We start from the raw sequence: 14,596 nt of genomic DNA, 5'->3' as shown, positions 1-14,596 counted from the left end.
AACTGTATATTATTTTCAAAAATCACTTGTGCTGGGTCTGGTTATAGCCTAAATACCCCATTGTTATGGAAATGCCCTGAATTACATAATCCTTTGGTCTTTAAGATGGTGGTTCTCAAACTCAGAATTTCACTGCTAAAGAGAGTTCTTATTCAAACAAAATTTATGCAGAAAGCTAATAAGATGTAAAAGGAGAGTTTCTTTATCTGACATGCCCATTATATTTTCTAAGACCCATTGGACTTAGGGGAACATACTTTGAAAGTCATTATACTAACTTTAAACCTTTTCACATGAATGAGTGAGGTATTATCATTCAAGATTAGTTGTATATAGGGAATAAACAAGATAATTTAATCTGAACCACCTGTTAGGTTGTTAGGTAGAAAAAGAACCAATTCGAATTTTCCATTACACATCTTAAGTTTTTTAAAAAAAACATTTAAAAGTGTTTCTCTTAATGTTTAGAAAAATTTTTTAAATATTTTACAAACTCAAATGCATTTAAGCATCTAAATATAAGTTGATGTATAGAAACCTGCATCTAAATATAAGTTGATGTATAGAAACCTAACTCAGAGTATTCTCTGGGCTATAACTTTTATTTCTTTTATTTTGCTTGGAATTTTTTGTTCTAACTTTTTTCATGATACCTGTTTATGTTTTCTTTAGTTGAAAGCGTTTTTAGAATTTTCTTTATATAAAGCTTATTTTGTGAAGTAAAGATATGTAGTTCATAGTAGTTAGCTGTTTGTGTAATTTCTTTCTACTTCCGCATATAAATTTTAATCGTTCTTTGTCATTTGTATGATATGCTAATTAAATTACATTACCTTTAGTTCCAAAGTATTTTTGCTCAATTTAAAATATAAGGCCATTTTAGTAGCAGTTTTACATAAGCAATATTCCATACTGAAACATTTACAAATATCTTTCTCAATATTTAAATCTTTGTAGGGATGAAAAATACTTCATATGTATTAAAACGTCCTTCTACTTCTAAAGTAAACAGTGTTACTCCAAAAAAACCAAAGACCAGTGAAGATGTTCCTGAAATAAATCCTTCCACTTCATTGCCTTTAACTGACTCTCGTCCAGTGACATCCTCCCACGTTAGGCTAGCAAAAGGCAAGTATGAAATCTGGCATGTAAATAAAAAATTGTATAACTTACACATGTGTTTTAGAAATTGTAATGAATTTTAAAACCATTATTATTGGTCGTTTAAGGTTTTAAAAAGATGAATTTGAATCTTAAAAGACCTTAATTTATTTTAGGCACAAATACCTCATCTCCATATGATGCTGAAGCACATTACCTAAGAGCTTGTCCAAAGTGCAATGTTCAGTTCAATCTTTTGGATCCCTTGAAATACCACATGAAGGTAAAACTGTTTTCAGAATTCAGTTTTTAAAAAGTGTTTATAGATTCTTGAAAATATTAAAAATTGATATACAGCAAATGCTGGTTTATCTAGATACTTAGATAAGAAACCTTCTCATATTGATTTCCATGTAACTTAAAATTGATATTCACAATGGTTTTTTAATAAAAGATTTTAAAATCCTTTCCAATGATGAAATTTTTTAAATTAAGTTTGTTATGGATAGAACTGGAGGCGATTATGTTAAGTGAAATAAGCCAAGCATAGAAAGACAAATATCACATGTTGTCGCTCATATGTGAGAGCTAAAAAGTTGGTCTCATAGAGGTAGAGAGTAGAACAGATAGTTGCCAGAGGCTGGGAAGGGTGTGTGTGGAAGGGTAGGGGAACGTGAAGAGAGGTTGGTTATTAGGTACAAATAAACAGATAAAATGAATAAGTTGTTTTTTTGTTTTTTTTGTTTTTTTTTTTTGTTTTTTTGTTTTTTTTTTTTTTTTTTGAGGCGGAGTTTCACTCATGTTACCCAGGCTGGAGTGCAATGGCGCGATCTCGGCTCACCGCAACCTCCGCCCCCTGGGTTCAGGCAATTCTCCTGCCTCAGCCTCCTGAGTAGCTGGGATTACAGGCACGCACCACCACGCCCAGCTAATTTTTAGTATTTTTAGTAGAGACGGGGTTTCACCATGTTGACCAGGATGGTCTCGATCTCTTGACCTTGTGATCCACCCGTCTCGGCCTCCCAAAGTGCTGGGATTACAGGCTTGAGCCACCGCGCCCGGCAAAATGAATAAGTTCTAACGTATGGCGCAGAGTAGAGTACAAAATAGCTAGGAGAGAACACTTAAAATGTTGCCAATGCAGAGACATGATAAATACTCGAGGTGATGGATACCTCAGACACTCTGATTTGATCATTATATATTCTGTGCACTTAAGAAAATATCACATGTACCCCATAAACATGTATAAACATGTATCAATTTAAATTTTTAAATTAAGTTAATATGCACTACAGTGTATGCATATCGCATTTTAATTAATTTATTTATTTATTTGAAACAGACTCTTGCTCTGTTGCCCAGGCTGGAGTGCATTGGCACAATCTTGGCTCCCTGCAACCTTTGCCTCTCCAGTTCAAGCGATTCTCTTGCGTCAGCCTCCCGAGTAGCTGGGATTACACGTGGTGCCACCATGCCTGGCCCATTTTTTGTATTTTTAGTGGAGATGGGGTTTTGCCATGTTGGCCAGGCTGGTCTCGAACTCCTGGCCTCAAGTGATCCACTGGCCTCAGCATCCCAGAGTGCTGGGATTATAGGTGTGAGCCACTGCAACCAGCCTGCATTTTAATTTTAAATGAAAATAATGTATAAATCGGAATATTTTACTGTCTAAATTATGCCGTTCTTCATACTTCTTGTAAAGCAGGTGTTTTATTAGGTGCTTAATCTTTTGTGTAAAGTAAAAGCTCCTTTTGTTTACCTTATTTTTTCCCCATGGTGATATATGCATGTCACATTACTCTATGAAAACGTTAGTCCTTACATTTTAATTTTCAGTGCTCAGAAATAAGCTCTTAGTGATGGAGCATTTCGTTTGAAATTATAGTTTTAACTCAATCCATAATATAGTTTATGTTGTTATAAGTGAATTCTAGCTTTATATTAACATAGGAAGTTCTTGAAATTAGGTTTTAGGTAATTTTCACAGTACCAATTGTGTATGTGATTAAGGTAACACTCTACTTAAAATATGTTAGTAGATACTACAGTATTATGTGTTTATAAAGATAGTCTGTATTCTACTTGCATGCCCTGAATACATGCCCTGTAAATGACAGGAAGAGGCAAAGGAGGCAAGAAAAAAGTCAGTGTTGATTATATGTGGGAAAGAAGTGATGAGAAGAGTACAAAGCAAAGAAGCAACTTAGGAAAAGGAATTGTTCACTATTTCAAAGATTGACAGATTTTTATTAAAATTCAGCATTTTACAAAAAAGTGGGATTAAAAAAGGAGCTCTTAAATTCCAAATACAAATTTCTTTACTCTGAGGCAAACCTGTATTAGATCTTTCGCCATTTCCACCTCCTTGAGTGTGTTTGGGAAAGGGGAATCCCAAGCCTCACATTACCACTAATTCCCTTGATATCTTCCAATTCTGGTTCGTGATGTTGCTCTTTAAGACACAGATATATTCACTCACATTGTGAGCGCACCCTTTAGCATTTTTATACTGTCCTTTTTGTCTGTTTAGTGCTTTTTGTTTGATATCAGGCTCACAACCCTTGCTTTCTTGTTTCCATCTGCCTGTTACATTCTTTGCTTATCCTTTTATTTTCAACCCTCCCAAATCATCTTCCTTTCTTTCACCAGAGTTGTTTTTTCTTTCATAATCCTATATGAAAACTTATTTTCTTTTAGAAGTTGAGTTAAACACTTTATATTCATTGGTAGGAGAAATTTTATTGGTCTGATAGGCTTAATTGGTCTTGGTTTTGTCACAATGTTTTGTTATGCTTTCTTTGTCCTTTTTTTTAAAGTCTTTCAGTTTGTGATTTTAGGAAAGTTTTTTCTTTTGTTTTCCACTCTAACTTGCTTTAGTATGTAGTCTTTAAAAAAAAAAAAAAAAAAAAACACTTTATTGAGGTATGATTGACCTGTAAAAATCTGTATTTATTTAATGCATACAACTCAATGAGTTTGCAGCTAAGTATACATCCATGAAACCATCACAGTTTGTGTCATAAACATAGCCATCACCTCCAAAAGTTCCCTGCTGCCCTCTTTATTATTATTACCTTTTTGTGATACGAACACAATAGAAAAATCTACACTTTCTAGCAAATTGTTTAAGTGTGTAATACAGTATTGTTAACTCTATGCACTATTCTATATAGTAGATCTCTAGGACTTATCTTGAATAACTAAACCTACGTACCTTTTGACTAATACCTTCCCATTTTTCCCTCCCTCTAGCACTGGCAGTCACAATTCTACTCTCTACATCTATGAGTTTGACTATTTTAGATTCCTCATATAACAGAAATTATGTAATATTTGTCTTTCTGTGACTGGCTTGTTTTCCTTGTGTGTTTTCCAAATCCATCCATGTTGGTACAAATGATAGGATTTCCTTCTGTTTTACGGCTGAATAATATTCCGTGTGTGTGTGTGTGTGTGTGTGTGTGTGTGTGTGTCTGTACACACACACCAACACACACCACATCCTTCTAATCCATTTGTACATTAATAGACATTTAGACTGCTTTCATGTCTTGGCTATTATGAATAATGCTGCAATCAACATGGGAGTACAGATGTCTTGGGATTTTGATTTCAATTCCTTTGAGTGTATACACAGAAGTAGGATTACTGAATCATACAATAGTTCTATTTTTGACTTTTTGAGAAACCTCCCATGTTTTCCATAGTGACTGCACCAATAACATTCCCACCAACAGTGTAAAAGTGTTCCCATTTTCCCACATTCTCACCAACACTTATCTTTTGTCTTTTTGGTATAGCTGTTCTAATAGGTATGAGGTGATAGCTCATTGTAGTTTTGGTCTGCATTTCCCTAATGGTTAGTGATGTTGAGCACCTTTGCACATCCCTGTTGGCTACTCGTGTGTCTTTTGTCTATTCGAGTCCTGTGCCCATTTTTAAATGAGTTTATTTGGTTTTTTGCTATTGAGTTGTAGGAGTTTCTCATGTATTTTGAATTTTAACCCTTTCTCAGATATACTTTCTCCTATTTTTTCTCCAGTTATTCTTGGAGAATTCTTCCAGAGAAAGTCTACAACTGTGAAGTATATACAATAAATAAATTTTATCTCATTGGATAAAAAAGGCTTATGTATGAAAGTATTCCACGTTAGGATCAGTTTATATGATGTCTTGATTTCATTCATGAGGTAGATTTCCCCTTCAGATATTTAAGCATTCTAGATAGAATATGTTGAGATATTCAAAATGTAACTGATGCTTCTTTTTTGTGCCCCACACATTTTCTAGCATGTTAAATCTGGAGAATGACAAGTTAGCTGTGCTCAAAGTCTAGTTCCATCCAGGCCCCACTTAAATATTCCTGTGTTATTTGATAATCAAGGTTATACATAAATTAAGCATGTAAAACTACCTTTTAAGGTATTTTTTTTCATTATTGTAGATTTGTGGGTATATGTGCAAGTTCATTACAAGGGTATATTGATTGCATGATGCTGAGATTTGGACTTCTACTGATCCTGTCACCCAGACAGTGAACATAGTACACAATAGGAATTTTTTCAGCTGCTGCCCTCCTCACTCCCTCCCCACTTTTGGAGACCTCATTGTCATTCCATCTTTATGTGTGTACCCAATATTTATTTAGCTCCCACTTGTAAGTGAGAACATAGGATATTTGGTTGTCTGTTTCCGGGTTAATTCATTTAGAATAATGGCCTCCAGCTGCATCCATGTTGCTGCAAAAGACATTATTTCACTCCTTTTTATGGCTGTGTAGTATTCCATAGTGTATGTGTACCACATTTTCTTTATCCAGTCCACTGTTGATGGTTACCTAGGTTGATACCATGTATTTGATGTTATTAATAGTGCTGCAGTGAACATACAAGTGTAGGTGTCTTTTTGGTAGAATGATTTATTTTCCTTTGGGTAGATACCCAGTAATGAGATTGCTGGGTCAAATAGTAGTTTCATTTTTAGTTCTTTGAGAAATCACCAAACTATTTCCACAGGGGCTGAACTAATTTACGTTCCTACCAACAGTGTATAAGCATATAAGCTGCATCTTGACACAGATATGAAATGGGTGATTTTTGGCCATGAAACAAATTATTATTAAATATTTACATCTAAAAAGAAAAATTGCAAGAAAATGTATTAGATAGATATAAAAACATCCCTGATCTTAAGGTTTTCAATTTGTTTTTGAAGTTAATCCTTTATTAAGATAGTAGGTGTTTATTGTTTGAATTTTTTAGAATATATAAAGATGGAAGCCAAAATTTTGGTGAATATCTTTCCAGATATATTGCCAAGCATAGTTTTATATCATCGGACCTTAGATGTAAACACAATCATTTTTTAGGTATCTAATCTTAAAAGAGATATAGACAAGGCTCATATTTTTTTCCTCTTTCAGCATTGTTGTCCAAACATGATAACTAAATTTTTGGGAGCAATCATTAAATCAGAACGTCCATATGCTGAAGACAAAAATGAAATTGATCCAGAGACAGGAAAGTTGATCATGTTAGTCAATGAGTTTTATTACGGAAGGCATGAAGGAGTCACTGAGAAAGAGCCAAAGACTTACACAACCTTTAAATGCTTCAGTTGCTCGAAAGTTCTTAAAAATAATATTAGGTATGTAAATGCTTATTTTTATTTCTGTTTGAAAGTTGGGATATGACAGATAAGAATATAGTATCTTTACTTTGCTGTGCCATCTTTGTTAAGTAAGTCTAATACTTTCTACCAAGAACAGAGGCAGATTATCATGTTGAAAAGCTTTTGTCCCTTCTTGTATTTTAAGAGTTTGACTCCAAGATCCACCTAGTTGTATTGTTTTGAGATAGCGTAAGAAAAGACAAAACGTGGCCAGGCGCGGTGGCTCACGCCTGTAATCCCAGCACTTTAGGAGGCTGAGGCGGGTGGATCACGAGGTCAAGAGATCGAGACCATCCTGGTCAACATGGTGAAACCCCATCTCTACTAAAAATACAAAAAATTAGCTGGGCATGGTGGCGCGTGCTTGTAATCCCAGCTACTCAGGAGGCTGAGGCAGGAGAATTGCCTGAACCCAGGAGGCAGAGGTTGCGGTGAGCTGAGATCATGCCATTGCACTCCAGCCTGAGCAACAAGAGCGAAACTCCATCTCAAAAAAGAAAAGACAAAATGTATTTTGATTTAGGGAGAAATTACTTTTTTTCCCTACACTTATCACTGAACTGGGATTTTCTAGCTGACTTTGAATCTTACTTTTCTTCATGTCATAAGAAGAACCACTATGCAGCATGACCTCCTCCATACTAACCTTATTTAAAGCTCAAATTTTTCCATTTTAAAATACATTGCAGACATTTACCAAAACGAAAGAGAGTTTTGGAGGTGGGAAAAAGAGATAAATGCCCAAACCTTCACAATGATTGCTATCTAGGTGATGACATTATTACGTCATTTCAAGATTATTTTCTTTAGTGATTCATAATTGTAAATAGTTGACCCAGTGTTAAAAGTGTTGTTTGAATTGAATAACTTTGAAATTCAGCAAAAAGCTTTAGTAAGCTCTTTGAAAAAGGTATGCCCATTTATATTGTACTCCCTGCCATTGAACATCATAGTTCCTTCTCTTCAGAAGCCTTTTAGAGAAGCTAAAATAGCAGAATGTAAAACTGAAAAATAGTGCTACAAAGGGCACAGCCTGCTAAGAAAAATAGTTTGTGCTAACAGTAAGCCAATATAATTAGATAAAACAAAAGGTTATCGTAATTATAGGCATTAAAATTGCTATTGCATGCATTTAGAAACCAAGACACAAATAAGAATATACCAGCAGTTTGTCTTTTGAGCAGCTGATTTCAAAGCTTTCAAAGATTTGTCTCTTCACTGTAGCTGCTTTTAGTGATAGGGTTTCCATCCTTTCAGTATTTTATTTTAAAATATAAATAGTATTTCATATATGGAAAAGAAGCCTGCTATTTTTATTTGCTATAAAAAACCTTTTAATCTAAAATAATGATAAAACATTACAGCAAATTAGTGATGTTTCATAGTAATATATTAATGGATTATTTTAAAAACAGATGAAAAAATACCTTACTGAGCCACTTAATGAAAGTAAATTATTTAAAGTACACACTTTTCTAGAGGGCTTTCAGGCCTTGGAGGTGTTATGTTGCGTCATAAAATTACATTTTAAAAATTTAGGTTCAGAGACTTATTTGCGAGGCTTTTCTTTGGTTATAAGTCTGAATTTTTGCTCTCGTTGGCAATCGTTTATAGGTTTATGAACCACATGAAACATCACTTGGAACTTGAGAAGCAGAACAATGAAAGCTGGGAAAACCACACCACCTGCCAGCACTGTTACCGGCAGTATCCCACACCCTTCCAACTGCAGTGCCACATCGAGAGTACACACACTCCCCATGAGTTTTCGAGTAAGTGAAAGTTTCTTTGGAGTCCTGAATATTATTGATCATCTGAACTGTGAGGAAATCTTTAAAATTCTGAGAGGAAAAAATAATAAGAATTAGAGTTTGTAATTTGAGGGCAAAATTGAAAAAAAAAATTACAACTTTTATAAATTTAGATGAAATGTGTTGCTAAAGCCAGGCTCAGTGATGGTGCATGCCTATACTCCCAGCTACTGAGAAGGCTGAGGCAGGAGGATTACTTGAGCCCACAAGTTCAGCACTGTAGAATGCTATGATCAATTACAGCTGTGGCTAGCAACTGCACTTCAGCCTGGGCAACATAGCCAAGACCCTGTCTCTAAAAAAAGAAAAAAAAAATTGTTAAAATTGAAATCCTTCTTATAAACAATTCATTAGTGGAAATTTCCTTGGCATGATGCATGCATTGTATGTAGAGGACTAAATTAGAACACCCAAATTCCATGGTTTTCAAATTTGAAATCAATGGTCTTGATTTACACTTTAGACAAAAAGTAACTACAATGTTAAGATTTAGAGCCTGAGAAGCCGATAGATTTGGTTCAGATTCCAGCTTTGCCTCTTACTATAGCTGTGAGATCTCAAGCAAGTTACTTAATTTTTCTGTGCTTCTGGTTCCTCATCTGAAGAATGGGAATAAAAATAACAGTACCTTCTTCGGTGATGTAAGAATTAAATATGCTAATATAAGTCATGTCCTTGGAACAGCATTACAGAGTTAACAGCTATAGAATTGTTAGAACCACATCACTGTTACTTCTACTGTTATTAGTACTTGTTGTTATGGATGTACAGAATGAATCTTTTTTTATATACATCCTTAAATGGTATAATGTGTTTTTGTTCCCACTTTCAGCTATTTGCAAAATCTGTGAATTATCATTTGAAACAGAGCATATTCTTTTACAACATATGAAGGACACTCATAAACCTGGTGAAATGCCATATGTTTGCCAGGTACACATTTTATTGTGTAGTTAAGTGTTTGTTTAATTTTCATGTGCTATGTAATAGTATTCTTTTGATTTGTTAAAACCATTTAAATAAAATTAGTTACTATGCTAAAATTGAAGACCCTCTTCATTAGTGGGAACCCCCTTGGGTTTAACTTATGCATTATATGTAAGGGGGTGGACTAGCTTTTTTTGTCTGTGGGTTGTAGTTTGCTGACCCCTGCACTAGATGAGGAAATGCCCTGCTAGAGAAAGACAAATATGTGGGTTATCATATAGGGAAGATTATAGATATGCCAGAGAGATGGGAAAATCTCTTAGTTATAGAAAATCAAATTAAACACTTTGAGATCAGTGTTGCAGAATTTGAAGTGGCTTCCAGTAATAAGAAAGTGAGATAAAGATAAATTGACACTGGCATAGTATGGATGCTATTTAAAATCTAAAGAAGAGAATACTGTTTTATATATAGCAGGAAAAGCTTTTTAAAACAAAACTTGGCAGAGCTTGAAAATTCACAAGATAGAGGATGGTAGATTTGAAAACAAGAGAGTCTTGCTGTGTTTTGGAATATATGCCTAAACTTTGAAAGATGTCTTTCAAAGGTAATCTTTATTATTTGCGGTAATACGATTCTTGATTGTATAGGCAGCAGAGCTGGACTAGTAGTACATAATGTCCTTTCAAACAAATGACCCGTTATTGCTACTTTGATGTAATTACAAGATGTTATAAAATTTCAAGTTAAACTAAGCCTTCTTTATATTTCTAGGTTTGCCAGTTTAGATCATCAACATTTTCTGATGTAGAAGCTCATTTTAGAGCAGCCCATGAAAACACTAAGAACTTGCTATGTCCATTCTGCCTCAAAGTTAGTAAAATGGCAACGCCCTACATGAATCATTACATGAAGCATCAGGTGAGATTAAGCAGTTCTTATTTATTCATGTTGTCTTAGTGAAAAGATAAAGATCTGTATGTATAGATCTATAGCTACATCTATATCTATCTATAACTTAGAACATTGGTTAGATTTATTCTGGACAGAAAGCAAAGTTGTTCTGAATGACACAATTTATAATTTATGCTGAATTACTTGTGAAACTCACTTCTTTTCCTTGCTTGCTTTCTGGTGACACTGAGAATCATAAATAGTAAAAGTTCTGAAAGATAGCTAGAAATAGGAACCCCAAAGTGGAGGAAAAAAACAGAAGATTCGTGAAATATTTAGGTTAGTTATTTCAGGACTTAAGGATGGTGGAACTGATTTTGAAGGTGCTTATCAAGAGCAGGAAAAAGAGTAAGTTTGAATGGAGGAACATAAGATTAAGGACTCATAACCTTGTGTTTTCCTCTTTCTCTAGAAATCTTAGTTCCACTTTCTAGCCCATTTTTTATTATGAGACGTGGTTGTCATCTATGACCCAGAATTAGCTTTTGTAGCAGCCAGTAAAAGGAAACAGCAAGAACACTTACAACCAGATATATGAACTATACCAGAGGACTATATTTAGTTTGTAACTTATTTCCTTTGTGACTTTTGCCGGTTCTCCTATATAATTTCTGGGATACCAGTATTGATGCTTTCATCTTTCCCTTGAATTCTGATTTTATGCTTACTGCTTCTTTTCCTCAAACAATTAGAGCGTCCTGTGGACTGAAAACTTTGATGAAACGGTGGGCCTATTCTTGAGTGTTTGAAACAGCCATAATACCTTTGCCAAAATCAGAAGTCAATGGATTTACTAAATCTGGTCATGTAATCAAGCTTTACCTCCTGATCACCTCATTACATTTTGTAGTATTGATTGCATTGTCTCAGCAAGTTCATTCAGTACTGACACTAACGTGGCCCTTGGTTCTAGTCATTGGATGATCATGAAATCAACTTGTTAATTGGGGAAAAAATCATAAAAATAGAATTTCCAAATACATTCAGATTACCTGTGTTATAACTTGGATGGTACTAGTGTCTCTTTTTTCTTTTTTTCATCCTGGTAGGCCACCTCACCCTTGAAAACCTTTGGCAGTATCTTTCTAGGGTTTTCCCAACACTGTTCCCTCTGATGTTAATAAGTGTTCCCCTCTTAACTTGTTCCTGGTAGAAGAAATTTTGTGAAAGGCTGGATTTACGAAGTTCATAGGGGTGTTTTTTGTTTATTTTTAACAACAGGACTTTTCAGAGCTTTTATTTTTTTTTATTTTATTTTATTTTTAAGAATTAATAACTAACATTTATTGAGTCTTTAATATATGTAACATCGCCTAATCCTTCCTTACAATAAAACTATGAAGTAAACATAGGATATTACTGGCATCTTACAGATGCAAAAACCCAGACCTAGAGAGGCTGTGACATGCCCAATGTCAAGCAGTAGTAAGTGGTGAAGTTATAAGCTAAACCAGCCCATTTATATTTCAAAGCCTCCTCCCACTTAACTACTCAGCATATCACATGAAAAGCAAGCCAATCAGCTAAATAAACTTCCTCACTAGGCTGATGGGACAGCCAAACTTATTAATTTTTTTTGTTTTAAAGGATCTTCATCAGAGCTTTTAATATGCTAATAGATGTTGTAAATCTCCAAGCAAGGGACACAGTACAGGGATGGTCCTCAAACATTTTTAACCTTTGAGCCCTTTATTTGCATAATACCTACTAACATTTCTTGAGGTATAGAATTTGGGAAACACTGTTCTTGGTGCTTGTATTTCATTTTTTGGCCTTTGATTTTGAAAAGAAAAAGGGAACATAAAGCATTATCTCTGATTATCTAATTTTGGGTCTTTTAACATAATTATTTCCCCTTGCTTTATACTAAGCTCCATAGTGATAGAGATGTAGATTTGGAGGGAGTGATAACATGCTTAGAAAGGTAAGAAAGACATAGGTGAATCCACTATGTGAGTTGTTTCTCATAAGTGGTTTATCTGATCTGTGGTCATTCTTCATACCCTAAGTTGTATGCCTTAGTTGCCATATGTACTGGAAAGAGTTACCCAACAGGTCTGGGTTGCTCAAATATTGCACAATTTCAGAAGTGCCTGCTAGTATAACTGGCCCTTGGCTAAATCTTGGATATTAAGCTCCTAGAATGTTCTCTGTGTTATTAACTGATAAGAGTGGTTTACATGCCTGGAACCTTGCGCCATGTTGTACCAGTTTGTCAAGAAAATTTGCACAAACAATACGATTTTTTTGGTGACCACTTGTTTTTCTTGCGGTGGGGGGGGGAGTCACCTGAAGATTTGGTGACTTACCGCATAAAAAACCCTAAGCTCTTAGACTCGAGAGCTTTCCTGTCAAGCAACACTTTATATATGTTGCTGCAGTACATTGTGAGGGATTAAGTGTGTTCTATGTGACTCCATTGGAATAGAGCTCTTAGAAGTTGGTGCCTGGTAATCCTCTAGAAGCTATCCAATATACTATTTCCTTTATTAATCCTACTCTGTACCCTTACACTGTAATAAAACATAGCTGTGAGTATAACAGTGTCTAAGTCCTATCTATCCTTCTGCTGAATCATCAAATCTGGGAGTAGTCTTTGGAACCACCGAGGTGCCACAGGTGCTTAGTCCGTTTGAGCTGCTATAACATTACTATTATAGACTGGGAACCTTAAGCAGCAAGCATTTACTTCTCCCTGTTCTGCAAGCTGTAAAGTCCAAGATCAGGGCACCAGCAGTTTAGTGTCTGGTGAGGACCTGCTTCCTTGTTCATAGATGGCCAAAAGACTCAAAACCTGAGCTGAGCAATATTATAAACTTATAGATGAGATGGCATTATTAGTGCAATTTTATATAATAAGAATTATTGACTCTGTGGTTTATTTTTGAACACTTTGATTGCAACTTTTTCCTAAGAATAATATATTACTATGTCTTGAGTGATTTTGGAGTTAGCAACGCAGTTTATACAGTTTTTAACAAAGGATGAAAGACTCCAGATGTGTTAAGTATCTTCATTAGCTCTTTAATAATAACAATAAGCAGTTAACATACACTAATCACTTACCATTTGACAGCCACTGGTGCTTTTACATGCATTATCTTGTTTTATCTTTATAGCCACCCTATGAGGCAGGTATATGATTGTTTCCATTTTATAGATGAGGAAACAAAGCTTTATAGAAAGTAAGTAATTTGCTCAATGTCACATTCCCTAATAAATGATGGAACCAAAAATTGGTTTATAGCCCAAGCTTTCACTGCAGACTCATATTCCACACTAACATTAAGTCTAAAAGCAGAAATTACAGCTAGTTACCCTTGAAAATCCCTCAAATTGGCCAGGCGCAGTGGCTCATGCCTGTAATCCCAGCACTTTGGGAGGCCGAAGCAGGCGGATCACCATAGGTCAGGAGTTCAACATCAGCCTGGCCAGAATGATGAAACCTTGTCTGTACTAAAAATACAAAAATTAGCTGGATGTGGTGGTGCATGCCTATAATCCCAGCTACTCAGGAGGCTAAGGCAGGAAAATCGCTTGTACCCGGGAGGCGGAGGTTGCAGTGAGCTGAGATCATGCCACTGCACTCCAGCCTAGGTGACAGAGTAAGACTCGAGTGTGTCTCAAAAAAAAAAAAAAAATCCAGCCGGGCACGGTGGCTCAAGCCTGTAATCCCAGCACTTTGGGAGGCCGAGGCGGGTGGATCTCGAGGTCAAGAGATCGAGACCATCCTGGTCAACATGGTGAAACCCCGTCTCTACTAAAAAAATACAAAAAATTAGCTGGGCATGGTGGCGTGTGCCTGTAATCCCAGCTACTCAGGAGGCTGAGGCAGGAGAATTGCCTGAACCCAGGAGGCGGAGGTTGCGGTGAGCCGAGATCGCGCCATTGCACTTCAGCCTGGGTAACAAGAGCGAAACTCCGTCTCAAAAAAAAAAAAAAAAAATCCCTCAAATCACCCAAAACCATATAGTATGCATATCAAGAAGTTCAACCCACAACTTTTCTGTACCCTTGGAACAAGTTACTGTTTATTTGGTTAAACGTTACTTTATTTTAAAAATGTATCCGCTGAGCACTATCACTATGACTCACACCTGTAATTCCAGCACTTTGGGAGGCCAAGGCGA

General features: G+C 35.5%; 1 protein-coding gene across 5 annotated transcripts in view; it reads left to right on the top strand.

Annotated features, from left to right (window-relative positions):
* ZNF280C (zinc finger protein 280C) overlaps positions 1-14,596 on the top strand; it is a 64,470-nt gene that overhangs the window by 29,161 nt on the left and 20,713 nt on the right. For all 5 annotated transcript variants that reach the window (XM_032260191.1, XM_032260188.1, XM_032260190.1 and 2 more), the window contains 6 exons: positions 958-1,128; positions 1,278-1,384; positions 6,527-6,750; positions 8,389-8,546; positions 9,418-9,518; positions 10,287-10,433. In XM_032260191.1, coding sequence (XP_032116082.1) covers positions 958-1,128; positions 1,278-1,384; positions 6,527-6,750; positions 8,389-8,546; positions 9,418-9,518; positions 10,287-10,433 — 908 coding nt within the window. The remainder of the gene's footprint in view (positions 1-957; positions 1,129-1,277; positions 1,385-6,526; positions 6,751-8,388; positions 8,547-9,417; positions 9,519-10,286; positions 10,434-14,596) is intronic.

Source organism: Sapajus apella, unplaced genomic scaffold, assembly GCF_009761245.1.
Source record: "Sapajus apella isolate SASKATOON/1434 unplaced genomic scaffold, GSC_monkey_1.0 scaffold115, whole genome shotgun sequence".
Taxonomy (NCBI): Eukaryota; Metazoa; Chordata; class Mammalia; order Primates; family Cebidae; genus Sapajus; species Sapajus apella.
Note: the sequence above shows the minus strand (reverse complement) of the source record. Positions and strands in the feature narration are given on the sequence as shown.